This window comes from Leptodactylus fuscus, chromosome 5 (assembly GCF_031893055.1).
Source record: "Leptodactylus fuscus isolate aLepFus1 chromosome 5, aLepFus1.hap2, whole genome shotgun sequence".
NCBI classification, from domain to species: Eukaryota; Metazoa; Chordata; class Amphibia; order Anura; family Leptodactylidae; genus Leptodactylus; species Leptodactylus fuscus.
This window is the reverse complement of record NC_134269.1, coordinates 70704130-70718760: the sequence shown is the minus strand read 5'-3', so window position 1 is coordinate 70718760 and position 14631 is coordinate 70704130. Positions and strand designations below refer to the sequence as shown.

Genomic DNA, 14631 nt, shown 5'->3' with positions numbered 1-14631 from the left:
AGATACTTGGCAGAATACAGTATATACAGGACTGTGCAATAGTGTGAGGCAGATTGGTAAAAATGCTTTCAGAAACAGAAGTGTTAACCATTTATTTTTGCGATTTAATAAATGTAGTGAATGAACAAAAGAGAAATCTAAATCACATCGATGCTTGGTGTGGCCGCCCTTTGGGGAGTCCTGGAAGTGGTGATATGGCCCACACAGAGCCATGATCTCAACATCACCCAGTCTGTCTGGGATTACATGAAGAGACAGAAGGATTTGAGCAAGCCTACATCCATAGAAGATCTGTACTTAGTTTTTCCAGATGTCTAGAACAACCTCCGAGGACCTTCAAAGACTGTGTGCAAGTGTACCTAGAAGAATTGATACTATTTTGAAGGCAAAGACGGTCACACCAAATATTGATGTGGTTTAGATTTCTCCTTTATTCATTCACTATTAACACTTTTATTTTGGGAACCATTCTTACTTGAAGCATTTTCTCCACACCTGCCTAAAACTTTTTACATCCAAGTGATCACAACCATACTATCAGCATGAATTTTAGGATTCTGTGATCCCATACATTTAACCCTGTAAATTCTGCAATCAATAGTGATTCTGTTATTGGGTAATTGACAAGACTGGCGACCTAATGATATTATTGCTGACTTTTACCTTGTTAGAAACCAATGGAAGAACAAAAGGACGGCGCTCTCAGGTCCAAAGGAATTTATTCAAAAAGAAGATTGCACAACGCAAAAACAGTTGCCGCGTTTCGGGTTGGAACCCTTTATCAAGTGCGTAACTAGTTAAAAACAATAAATATAGTATATGTATAAAAAACATGAATATACAAAGACATAATTTAAAAAACAGATTAGCTTGTCAAAGAAAAAAACAACAGACCACGACATTATTAGGCAAGAAAATCATTTACCTATAAACCCAGAACCTATAAACAAATCCAAGGTATATTATATGAATTCTGAATTAAACTCAGGTGATGTATTACACATCATTAGTCATAGACAAACTATTATATATTGATCATATTATTCATACTCGAGATAACTATAGATCCTTAACATCCCATATGTTCAGTGACTATTATTATATTTCATTAGAACAAGATTCCAGCAATAATATTGTCTTACCTTCACTAATCGAGCTTCACTCAAGCTAGGAAGAAATAAACTCTATCCGGAGCGCTACTCGGCCTATTTAACCGTACCGCTCCATATGCCACTTCCGGGTTAAATTCACACTTCCGGAGGAAAAAGATGCGGTCCAAGCTGGAACGCATGCTCATTAGCTAGATGTTACGAAGCTCTGTGCAAATTTTTTCAGCGGAATGTTCTATCACCACAAGAGCACGGGCACTCCGCCCGCACCAGAGAAACCAACAGTACGGGCTAAGAAAAAACGGTGGTACGACCTATAATTATCAAGAGTCGTATAGCTAAGTAGCTACTTAGAGAGGTTCGTAACATCTAGCTAATGAGCATGCGTTCCAGCTTGGACCGCATCTTTTTCCTCCGGAAGTGTGAATTTAACCCGGAAGTGGCATATGGAGCGGTACGGTTAAATAGGCCGAGTAGCGCTCCGGATAGAGTTTATTTCTTCCTAGCTTGAGTGAAGCTCGATTAGTGAAGGTAAGACAATATTATTGCTGGAATCTTGTTCTAATGAAATATAATAATAGTCACTGAACATATGGGATGTTAAGGATCTATAGTTATCTCGAGTATGAATAATATGATCAATATATAATAGTTTGTCTATGACTAATGATGTGTAATACATCACCTGAGTTTAATTCAGAATTCATATAATATACCTTGGATTTGTTTATAGGTTCTGGGTTTATAGGTAAATGATTTTCTTGCCTAATAACGTCGTGGTCTGTTGTTTTTTTCTTTGACAAGCTAATCTGTTTTTTAAATTATGTCTTTGTATATTCATGTTTTATATACATATACTATATTTATTGTTTTTAACTAGTTACGCACTTGATAAAGGGTTCCGACCCGAAACGCGGCAACTGTTTTTGCGTTGTGCAATCTTCTTTTTGAATAAATTCCTTTGGACCTGAGAGCGCCGTCCTTTTGTTCTTCCATTGGTGCATCCTCCTGGTTTTTGACCAGTGTTATAGAGACGTGCTGCCACTCTCACTCTGACAAAGCCTAATATTGCTGAAAACGGAGTTGTGAACGGAGTCACAACCCGATCAGGTGAGAGGCCACCAGGTCCTGAGTTCTTTTCATAAACACCAGATAATTCATCTATATATTTATAATAGACCATCTACACTATAAGTGTGCTCGGTGTCTCTCTATTCTCTTTTACCTTGTTAGAGACAGTCTGAGTCTTTTGAAGGGATACAAGGTGTGCCCTGTGATAATATCTACTGTCATATGCTTTTTATGTAGGGCAAAAATATAAATGTCTATACACACCTTTCACATGAAATAAGCCTTTTAGAACCTATATTAGTGGTTATTTTTTGTTAACCGGTTCAAGACCATGAATATTTTTACTTTTTATGTTTTCATTTTTTTTTACTACCTTCCACAAGCCATAACGTTTTTAATTTTTCCATTCATAGAGTCGTATGATAGCTTATTTTTTGTCAGAAAAATTTTACTTCTTAATGGCACCATTTACTATTCTGTACAATGTAATGGGAAGCGGGGAAAAAGATATTGTGAATTTGGGAAAAAAACACAATGACCTATTTTCTTTGGTTTTATTTCATGGTGTTCACTCTTACGTGAAAATTGTATATATATTGTATATGTTCTGTAGGTCACTATTATCTGGGCAATACCAAATTTTTTTTTTTTTGTTTAGTTTAATAGCTTAAAAAAATTTTAAACTTTGATAAAAATCTAAATTTTAATTGCATCGTCATGTTGTGATTCCAGTAACTTTTTTTTATAGTTCTGTGTGCAAAAAATGTGTAAGTTGTCCAGTTTTTATGGGTACCATTTTAGAAAATGTGAGATGTTTTGATATTTTAATATGATGGGCAATTTCAGTTGTAGGAGATACTGAATTTGTTTTTATTTACTTTTATATATGATCTAGATCTAGAAAAAGAGGTTGAGTACAATTTTTTTGCGTTTTTCTGTACTTGACAATAACTTTAAATGTTAATTTGTTTTCTTAGCTCCCCTAGGGGACTTGAATTAGCCGTTGTTATTTGCTTATACCATAGACTGAATTACTACAGTATTGTATTCTATGGTAAAATCATTGTGTTACTATCGAGCCCTGCCCCAGGTGGGACTGAGAACTAATATAGCATTAGCAGGTATCACAACTGCTATGGCAATGGAACAGCTCCAACAATCTGTGGGTCCTCATGCAGGGTCTACTGATGGTTCTCTCCTTTCTTTGTAATTTGATTCACAGCCTGTCTGATCTGCCCACCCTGAAGACCTTGGTGCTGTCCTCACTCTCTGTACCCAGATCTGTGACTTACAATCTCCTCACCCTCTTTGCTACTATTTCTAACACAGAGATAGCAGCAGAGTTTGCGTCAGCCAGAAAAGTGTGTTGTTGATTCTCTTACGGTTCAGCAGGACAACAGTTATGCACAAGAGTTGCGCTGACAACATGGATGAAAATTTATAAAGCTGATTCATTTTGCATTTAGGAAGGAAGGGAACAATAAAAATAAATTTTAATTTCCATGCAAATATGCCCATAGCCTTTAATGCACTTGCGTATAGATCTAAATGGAAGAATAAAGATTGAAAATAAAGCTCTACAAATGGATTTAAAAGGAAAAACAAGAAACAGAGTTGCAGCAGTATAACTTTCTTTTTTTTTGCTTAGCAGCAGGGAAGGCTGCCTTAAAGAGGATCTTTCATGGTCCGGGGCACAGGCAGTTCTATATACTGCTGGAAAGCTGACAGTGCGCTGGATTCACTGTTGTCTTTCCCGACCTGTGCCCCGGGTAAAGAGCTATCGGTGCCGGTACCGTAGCTCTTTACAGTCAGAAAGGCGTTCCTGACAGTCTATCAGGAACGTTCTTCTTCACAGCAGCGCCTATCGCACTGAGCTGTGGGAGGAACGCCCGCTCACACTGTACAGCGCTATAGGCGCTGCTGTGAAGAAGGACGTTCCTGAAAGACTGTCAGGAACGCCCTTCTGACTGTAAAGAGCTATGGTACCGGGACCGATAGCTCTTTATCCGGGGCACAGAGCAGGAAAGCCGACAGTGCGCTGAATTCAGCACACTGTCAGCTTTCCAGCGGTATATAGAACTGCCTGTGCCCAAACCCATGAAAGGTCCTCTTTAAAATAAAAAAAAAAAATGCTTTTCATGATGATTATTATTATTATTTTTTTTTAATTTTAAGGCTTACCCTGCTGCTAAACAAAAGAAATCAACCCACACTGTTTCTTAATGGAGTTTTTTTTTTTTTTTAATTTGTAGGAATGAATATGCATCTGCCACCAGTTTACTCAATTTCTATTGTAGCAGACACAATTTTTTGTTAATTTCTTTGACCATAGTTGTAAGGCATGGTGTGCAAAAAGCTTCCTAGTCCTCTAGATATGTCAGCGGAGAGAGTGGAAAAGCTACTATGTGGGAGCTCAAGACGGTTTGATTCACTGCCTCCCGAAACTCAACAGCTCAAAGAAGGTGAGTTCTACTTTTTTCCCTTGCCCCAAATGTATTCTTTTAATCTTCAGCTTCAATTTTAATTTTATTTTATATATGGTTAATGGTCACTAACTCTTCAGACAATTTAGTCTAATTTCATAGAGCTTGTGATTCTGGATTAAAATGGAAGGCGCTTTAATTAAAAATGTGGCTGTTTTCTGCCTGAAAAACCTCTCTAAAGTTCCTGCCACTACTCTTCCTTCTAGCTATTTGCCGTTCACTTCCTTTTGCTAACCAAGGTTCATCCAGATACATTAGATAAGCAAGATGGCTTCACAGTGAGTGGAGGGAGGAGGGATTCTATTTTAGATGGAAAGGGGAGAGGTTGATTCTCCTCACAGCCTACACACATGTCTGCAAACTGCTTGCTCTGTGCAAAGGACTGAACATTTTGCAGATCTCACAGCTTACAATCTAAGAAAAAAGTCTTGTACTTGTGTCTACTTTGGCTACTTTTGTGATTACAGATGAAATATTTTTCACAGACAGCGAGCAGCTGTCATCATAGATTTTTTTATTTTACTCTTGTCTTTTAACTGCTTGCAAGCGTTTACTTACTTTGTATTTCCAGGCCAGTGTTCCTGGATCTCCTATATTATGGTTATTTGGGCTGCTTGTATGCTATTATACAGTTACTTCTGGCAGAATGGCAGAACAATATCATTAATGTATAGAGAGGAGGAGGGCATACTGCTCCTTATTGTACATGCCCACAGAGACAAATGGAAAATGTATTTCAGCCATATTGTGATTATTAGCAGCTGAAAAACTGATAGGAAACCATGTGTAAAGGCTTATTTAGTCACACACACACAGTCCAGTCACATTAATATGACCATCTGTCAAAATCCAGAATAACCACCTTTCGCAGAGCGGACCACTGCGAGACGTGCAGGAAGAGAGGGGATGTTGTGATGATGTTCACTGCGATGTTGAGCCATGCCAACTCCAGTGCCGTGGCCAGCTGTGCTAGGTTACGCGGTTGAGCATCCATGGCGCGAACAACCCAGTCGAGGTGGTCCCACAGATTCTTGATTGGGTTCAAGTCCGGGGAATTTACTGGCCAAGGGAGTACGGTAAAATCATCCTCATCCTCGAACCACACACGTACACTGTGAGCTTTATGACATTGTCCTGCTGGTAGATGCCATCATCCTGAGGAAAAACATTTTGCATATAGGGGTGAACATGGTCCGCCAGGATAGTTGCATACTTGTGTTGATCCATTGTGCCTTCCACATTAATGAGTGCACGAGATGGCTGATGACACGTGCCTTCTGCCATTGGTTATTTAATGTCAAAAGTAGGCGGTGGTCACATTAATATGACTGGACTGTGAACAGGCTGTCCAGCAAGAGCCTTCACATATTTAAACTTTTCTTGAAAGCTCAGGTAGACTTTATGTTGAGGTTCACACTAGCATCAGTTGTCCACTGTTTTGGTCTGCCAGCGGACCAAAACAACAGGCAAGCAGATCACAAAATTAATGAATGTTCATCTTCCAATTTCAGGTAGACACCGTGATGCATATGTGAACACGTAGCCTAGGACTCTTGTCTATTACCTTGCATTTTTGTTCTGACTTTTTTGTGCTAAAATCTTTGGGTGGTAGACTTTTTTTTTTTTCTGTTTCACTATTTTGTTCTTGTTTCGGGATATTAAAGGGTTATTCCCATCTCACAGTTTATGTCTGAGATCAACATATTTGTCTCTATAGCAGCTTGAGATAAGTGGGAAATATGGAAACAGCCAAACAGGATGCCTTCCAGTGTTTCCATAACTCCCATAGATGTGAATGAGACTTACATACCATTGCACAGTAAGCTATAAGTCTTATGACATACATGTTAGGGAAACAGTTTAAAACAGTCTAAGTTACTTCCCTATCCCTCAATAAACAATGCATTTGCCATTGCAATGTAAAATCCATATACTTTACTCTTTTTTTGTGTATACAGATTTCTTCCTGTCCTTCTCAGTGTGTATGTTCCCCTAATTCTCCTGATGGTACAGACAATACATTGCATTTATAAGTTGGCACACTCATGATCTACTACATTTTAGAGTATGGAACATATTGGCAAAAGCTATAGAGTGATTCCAACCTCTCAGCTTACGATTTTTTTTTTAATGGTGACATAGGGCCCATATGATGTTCTTTTCATACAGTCATGTGATATGGGAATGTATCTCCCCTGACTCAGAGCAACGCAAGTGCAGTTGCTCAATACCAGAGTTATATACACTCACTACATTGTCCCCTGCACAAAGTAAATAAAATACAGGGAGCTACCTTCGAACAGGTTCCCATCTACAGTTAAAGGGGTTGACCACAATATTTTATTTTTTTCATTATTGTTTTTGGCCGGGGAAGGTATACAAAAACCAAACAAAAAAAACATACTCGTCTGTCCCCAGTGCTGTGGTGCCTCTCAGCGTGGTCGTGTCCTGCAGCTCCACTGTTTTCTTCTGGCGGAAGTCCCCACTACACCTGACCACTGAGGGCCACTCAGCAGTCTAAGGAAATGGACACAGGATGTCACAGCCAGTAAGAATTTTCGGCAAAAGAAGGTAGCGGAGTAGCAGGACCACGGTGGGAGGTTCTGGAGATTCTGGGAACAGGTGAGTGTTTTTTTTTTTTTTTTTTTTTTTTGTATTATACTGGACAACCTCTTTAACGCTTGCAAAGTCCAATGGAGACTCTGCCTACATTGTTAACTTTCTTGATAAATCAGGGTCTGGAATGAATCTGGCGATCCCTCTTTGGCCATTCCTCCACTTTGTTATCTGTGTATGTCAGTGTAGCAAGGACTGTCAGATTTTATGAGCCTTCTGTTCTCACCATTGGGACATGTACCTTGTATTTTATTTATAGCTGCAGAGGGAATCTCCAAGCAAATGTCACACTTGAATGTGTGCAGCCTTCTTGTATCAAACCCGCCCTTGTATTGCAGATATAATTGAGCTATTACTAGATAAATGGGTTGTTTATTGTCCTTGTAAAAAGAATCATTGGGTTAAGTTTGTGTTCATGAGCCTCGGCACAAAGGGGCTTATTTTGTGCTCTTTGAATGTGGTTTATGTGCTTGTGCACAATGTATTGGAAAATGTGCTGGGTGAATCCAGGGCCCTTCCTTCAGAATTACCTAAATGCTTATAAACCACAGGGACGGACATTTCTCCCCGCTGAGGACAAATCTCTAGACACAAGCTTTTCTTTCTGCATTGAATTCCCTGGTACAAGCGATAAGACATTGGTTCACACTCATTTCTTGTAAACACGTTGGCTTACATTACAAATAGAGAACATTAGGGGGATTGATTTGTTGTTTTCCATGTAAAGCTTCCCGTTAAGTCTCAGCTGGACGGTTATTGAACTCTTAAACCTTTTTGTTGGGTTTTATCTTGCATTGCTTTGTGATGTCAGTGAATCTTAAGATGAGGTCTTTCTTTCTCAGCGATTTCTTAAAAATTACAATTTGATTTGTAACATGTATAATGAAGAATCTGACACCAAACCTTTTTAGATTCTTTGTGTTTTCTGTCATGAAACAGTGGCAGGATGGGGTAGAGCTCCACATAGTGTGGCTGACTGTGCTGGAGCACCCCTTTTCCCTTGTAGCTACCAAACTTTTAAGAGGCAGTGCTTGATGTTACCCACAGGCAACTCTGACAGGTACAGCCATGCTTCCGTGTGCGGTGAAAATTTTGATACATGTAAGGTATCTTTACAATGCCACTACAACAGCAGATACGTGGTTTAGATGAGAGTGGTTTACTTAGAATTGGACTCATACATGATACTCATGTGAAGGAGTTGTCCTATAAAGGCAATGCCATCTTTAATCTCTCATATGAACATCATAAAAGACGGATTTCTTCCTATATAAACCAGGACAGAAAACTTCTCTTTGAAGCTGCTACCATTCAGGCAAATTTGAGCTTACCATAGAATGGATCCCCCAGCAAAATTGAAGGTTGCCAATCCTGCTAACCAGGATTGGTATTGAACAATTAGGCCCGGTTCACATCTGTGTTCGGTATTCTGTTCAGGGAGTGCTTGCAGTACTTTTCTCTCCACATGATTTGTGTGGACACCGAGCTGAAACCACACGGTCCCCATTATAGTCTATTGGATCCATGTGGTTTCTTTGCTAACCCCTTTTTAATGCATATAGGTTTCCGTTTGGGAGGTCCCCAGGCAGACTCCCCAAACGGAATACCGAACGCAGATGTGAACAGGGCCTAACTTGTGCATTCTTGGAAAGTCCTTTAAAAAAATTTACACCTTTTTTCTCACTCTTCTTGTAAAAAAAAATATATATAATTTTTTGTGTACTTGAGTGGGTTATTGCAATTATGTTTATTTTATTTATTACCAGAATTCTGGTAATGAGTTGAGTTAATTTTGGTTTTCCAATTTCTCCAGAAAAAAGTAGTCAAGAAAAAAAATATGTGAATATATTAATGGAGCTAACCTTATAGTCTGTAGTGGCCAGGATAGGAAAGCTCAGTGGGGCCCATGTCATTGAGCTATTGCTGACTTATCCTAAGGACAGGTCATCAATAGTATTCTGTTGGACAATTCCTTTGTGATATATCTTATTAGAGAAAATTGGTTTCCATCTCCCTGCCAGTTTATTATTCTATTGTTTTTTATGTGTTATCAGTTTGAAGAGTTTTGAGTAGCCCTTTAATACTGTATTAGCCATTGACCTTTAAGCTAATGTGTTATTGTATTTTCTTAGGAATTATTGAGCTGATTGTACTAATACCTAGTGTGAGCGGTGTTATTGATCCGTTAATGCACGTACATTTATAATGTCAATGTCTTCACCTGTTCTTCTGAGGACGCTTCACTGGTACATTGCATTTTATAGCTTAGCGGGATGATATCAATGTTTCTGGTAATTGTCCTTGTCTTACCTTTTGTATGAATACAGGGAATGAACAGCCTGTTTAAGTCTAAGGAACGAGCTCTTTATTTTTATGGTTTTTTTTTTGTTTTGTTTGTATTTCATTTGAATAGTTGTTTTGCAGTTGTCTTGGGCCTAGTTCACATCTGCTCTCGGGTTTCTGTTCAGGAAGTCTGCCTGGGGACCCCGAAAGGAAACCTAATCCGCATAAGAAAACAGATACCTAAGGAAACTGGTGGACCCCATAGACTACAATAGGTCCATGTGGTTTCCGCACAAAATTCACATCTCATTTTTAATGGGAACCTGTTTTACGGATTTATAATCTATGTCAGAATGTGACATGACACTTTTTGAAGTGTTTTCTATCTGCAAACTGTGGTTGTTAGCTGAATGCAGATTTTCCCACTTTAAAATTGTTTTTCCAGGCAAACTGGAAAGCCCAAGACTGTTGAGTATGGGCTTAAATAAAAATAGAAGTGATATTTTCCAACCCTTGGTTCTGAGGTCCAGTGTCAGGTCCCCAGTTTTGTTCTGTGCTCTCACTGGCTAGGTCAGGTGACTCCTGAAGCCAATTCATTGGGCTTATCGATCACATGTTGGGTATCAGTGATGTCACTGTTAATGTGTCCCAGATGGCCTAGGCCAGTGATTGTCCACCGTGGTAACTTGAGCCATTTCATGTTCAGCCGCACCACTTCGGACACAGAATGGAACGGGGTAGCTGATGCTAGGACAGAGGATCAGGGCAGTCTCAGGCTTTTCCAGTTTGCCTGGAAAAACTCTTTAATAGGGCTGATCCACACCTTAAGAAAGTAAAAATCAGCATCAGAAACTCAATGCTCAGCTTTGGACTTCTGGCATGGATTCCATATTGGGTTTTCTACGTGACTTTAAAGGTTTGTTCACACGGAATCCGCCTGCAAAAAAAATACTTCCATTCATTCAGGCCTAAACAGGAGCGGAGTGCCGCAACGGAATTCACACGTTAGAAAAGGTTTCTGTCATGTGAACAGACCCTTAAAGGGGTTGTCCAGAACCATGATATTGATTGCTGTGACCTCTTCACTACTTACTAAGCACATCGCCTTGCATTGTATAGTAGTTATGCTTGGCTCAGCACTTTAATTTGAATAGGACTGAACTACAACATAGCTATATGACCAATGGATATGATATTTCAGGCCTGAGAAGATGAAGTGGAGCTCAATATAACAGTCCAGAATAACCCCTTTTAAGTTGTGTGAAGCTCACATTATTGGGCTGTCACTTGGCTCCAGCTGAACAACGTTACAAACCTGATGATGTACTATGCTACTATGCATGCAGTGTGTGTGCATGGCCAAACAACGACCTGGGTGAGCTGTGTGATGGGCCTGGAGCTGTATTTTAACCATAAGTATGTTTTTTTCTTTTTTTCTTTTTTAATTAATTTTTGAATCTTTTATTTTGGGTAAATTTCTGAGCATTAGATATTGCCTTTAATACATTACAGTCTGACTCCCAGCTATTGTTTTGTAATGAAAATAGATTATACTAAAATATTGTTAGAAAAAACAATATATTACATTTTAGGCAATTAGAAAAGACCCTAAACACAATTTACACAGCCTGAGTTTCAGTATTAATACCGGGCCATGCTGTAATTCATCCTGTTGTTTGCTTTCGTGTTACCTCTGCCTGTCTGCAATGATGGTAATGGGAAAAATGCTAAAATTGAAAGCTGTGTATAAGGAACACAGACAACAGTGTGAGGTTTGCACCAAGGCTCAGGTCATTGCTTAGAGTAAATAACTAAATATTTCTTCTAATAGCATTGAGCAGATGCTATATAAATCTATTAAAAAGAAGAATAAATTGCGGAAATCTCTTAAGGTGAGTCGCTTTTGCTGAATGATTGCGGCTTTAAATTGAATCTCTCAGTAAATAAATAAGAGCTGCTCAGTCCCAAGGCCCCACAGAAATAATATACTCTGCCAGTACAGGAAGTGCAGACAGACGCGATCGATCACTCCTCAAACTTGACCTGATTTTTTGATACATCTTGTTTTTCTCTTTCTCAGCTTTTCTGCAGTGTTGCAGTGAGGAGAATGCACCGGTCATTGTGTTTGTCTCTAAAATGTTTGCTGTTGATGCTAAAGCTCTACCCCAGAACAAGCAGAGGTAAGAAATTGCATAGTACTGTCCAGTACCAGGTTAACCTTTAGACCTTGGAGTATCTGAAAGTACATGGTGTCACAGCAGATTGTAGAAGGTGAATATGCTGGCTCTAAAGGGGTGTTCTGACATTTATAGATTGTTGATTTAGTATCGTTGACCAAAATTAGATCACCTGGTGTACGGCACCCAACCCAACCCAGCTTGGCTACATGCACTTAAATGGAACTGAGCTGCACACAGACCAAGTCATGAATGAACGTCACATGGCTTGTGTGCCCACTGCTGCAGCCTCGATCAGCTGATCCACGGGTTCTCAAGTGTAGGTTGGATTATTCCAAGTATATGTTATATCAATATTTTAAACCCACGAAACCCTTTCAAAAGAGAGTTCTGATCATTTATGTGTTTATTTTGTTGAAAATGTATCAAAGTGCTCTGTGTAGTATTGCAGTGTATGAACTAGACACTAAAAGCTCACTTTCCTACCCTTACCTATAAGTTGGATTTGTAGTAATAAAGTGTAACTTTTTTTAAAGTGTCTACAATAAACAATGGTCTATGATTCATTGGGCACTTATGGTCTGTTAACGTTTCTATCAAGTTCTCAGTTTTCTATTCTCTTATAGGAACAGACACACTAAAATAGTGGAGTGTCATATGAGTACCACCGGTGGTACGCAAGCAATCCCATTAACTTATCATAGGGCCAAAGGGGTTTCATCACAGTGTCTGTCATTTTGAAGGACAGTATTGCTGCATGCTTCGCTACTTTTGCCATGAAATATGAGTGTCTTAATGGAGGCTCCTGACAGAAGCCTTACAGACAATATAGAGAGGCAGGAATATAGCATATAACCCCAGAAGAGCTAGGGCACATGATACAACACTCTCCCTAATTCAGCATTGACTGAAAAACAGCAAAATTCCTAAACTTTTCCTAAAATCAATAAATATCCAAGAAGGACAGTTCCCATGCGGACATCCATACTATAACCTGTTCCTGTCCAAAATTATATAGACATCTTGTAGATAAGACTAATAAGGATGTACTGTATCTATCTGTAAAGATCGTACAATATTGGTTGGAAAAAATTTCAAGATGTCATAATAATTTTTCCAAAGATTTTAATGGGATTGGCCGTTTCATAGTAAAATTTCTTAAGTCCCATAAACTTTAAAATCTTCTTATTCTTTATCCTTGCCCTTCAGTTTAAGGCCCCCTGCTGGCCATGGATAAAACGTCTTTTGTATCAGTAATCCCTCTTTTGGGACAGAAATACTGATTTAGCAATTAAATCCACATTATGATTAAAAGACTTTATAACTGAGTCGTTCATGATGTTAAGGATGCCGCCCTCTATAGGGTGGTGTACAGAGTGCACTCTGTTCTCCTAATTCCATCCAGGAGACTAGATTTGCATATTTTTTACCCATAATCCCTAGCGGAGCAGGAATGACTTGTAAGTCTCCGTACTGCCTATGTAGGCGAACACTCTCCCTAATGTGGACGAGTGCCCCCATACCCTGGTCTATAGTCTCTCACCATGCTAAATCAGTATCCCTACACTATGCTGAGGATGGCCCAATAGGCCGAAACAGCGCTGTCCATAGTTGGGAATCTGTTCCTTTTGGGACAGAAATACTGATTTAGCAATTAAATCCACATTATGATTAAAAGACTTTATAACTGAGTCGTTCATGATGTTAAGGATGCCGCCCTCTATAGGGTGGTGTACAGAGTGCACTCTGTTCTCCTAATTCCATCCAGGAGACTAGATTTGCATATTTTTTACCCATAATCCCTAGCGGAGCCGGAATGACTTGTAAGTCTCCGTACTGTCTATGTAGGCAAACACTCTCCCTAATGTGGACGAGTGCCCCCAATCCCTACTTGTAGTCATTGAATTCCATGATTCCACATCTGTCTAGCTAGATATCTATGCAGCTATATAACAATCTATAAACTTGAGCTGCCTTTCACATTTCAGTTTCATTGGTGCCATTAATACATCTCCAGCATCTGGCCCAGTTGACCTATCCATTACTATTACATGCCCCTGAGATATGAGTTTTCAGAAGCCTATGACAGCCACTCCTCATCTCGCTTCATAGCCTTAGGGCTCGTTCACATGGACACAGAGGGGGCGGATTATGGCGCGGAATCCACGTCATAATCTGCCCCTTGACAATGGTGGTCTATGGAGACCGCTAGTGGAAAAAAGAAGCGACATGACCTTTCTTGAGGCGGATTCCGCCTCAGGAAGTCGATACAAGTGAATTGGAGATGTAAACCGCGCCCAAAAACCGCAACACGGTTTTTTAAGGTTCACTCACTGTCCGGGAGGAAAAACTGCCTGGTGTTTTTTGATGCAGGTTTTTACCAAAAACGCCGCAGTGTCCAAAAACCGCTTCAGGAATAATAATAATAATAATTCCTGAAGCGTTTTTTTTCCGGACCAAATTACGCCACACGGTATTCACGTGTGAACTAACCCTTAGGGCTAGTTCACACGTGAACTGCCAGCGCGGGTTTTGACACCGAGAGAGACGCGGCGAGACGCGACTCTCTCTTGTCAAAACCCGCCTGCCGCGACCATCGCGGTCGCGGCTTTCCCCTCCGCTGTCGGCTCAAATGAATGAGCCGACATAGGAGGGTGCTGCCAGGGGTGGAAGACACGCGGCTGAGCCTGCACGGCTTCCGCCTGAAGATAGGGCAGGTCGCTTCTTTTCTCCGCTAGCAGCAGCCCGCCGCTAGCGGAAAAAAAAAGCCCGGCGGTCTACATAGACCACCATTGTAAAGGGGCGGATTTTGAAGCGAAATCCGCTGTCAAAATCTGCCCCTTTGCCTTCGTGTGAACTAGCCCTTACATTACACACTTAAACCAGGGTGTG

General features: G+C 39.9%; 1 protein-coding gene across 1 annotated transcript in view; it reads left to right on the top strand.

Annotated features, from left to right (window-relative positions):
• Positions 1-14631, top strand: part of EFL1 (elongation factor like GTPase 1) — a 199058-nt gene that overhangs the window by 19975 nt on the left and 164452 nt on the right. The window contains exons 11-12 of the mRNA XM_075273426.1: positions 4520-4642; positions 11643-11742. Of these exons, the coding sequence (XP_075129527.1) occupies positions 4520-4642; positions 11643-11742 (223 nt within the window). The remainder of the gene's footprint in view (positions 1-4519; positions 4643-11642; positions 11743-14631) is intronic.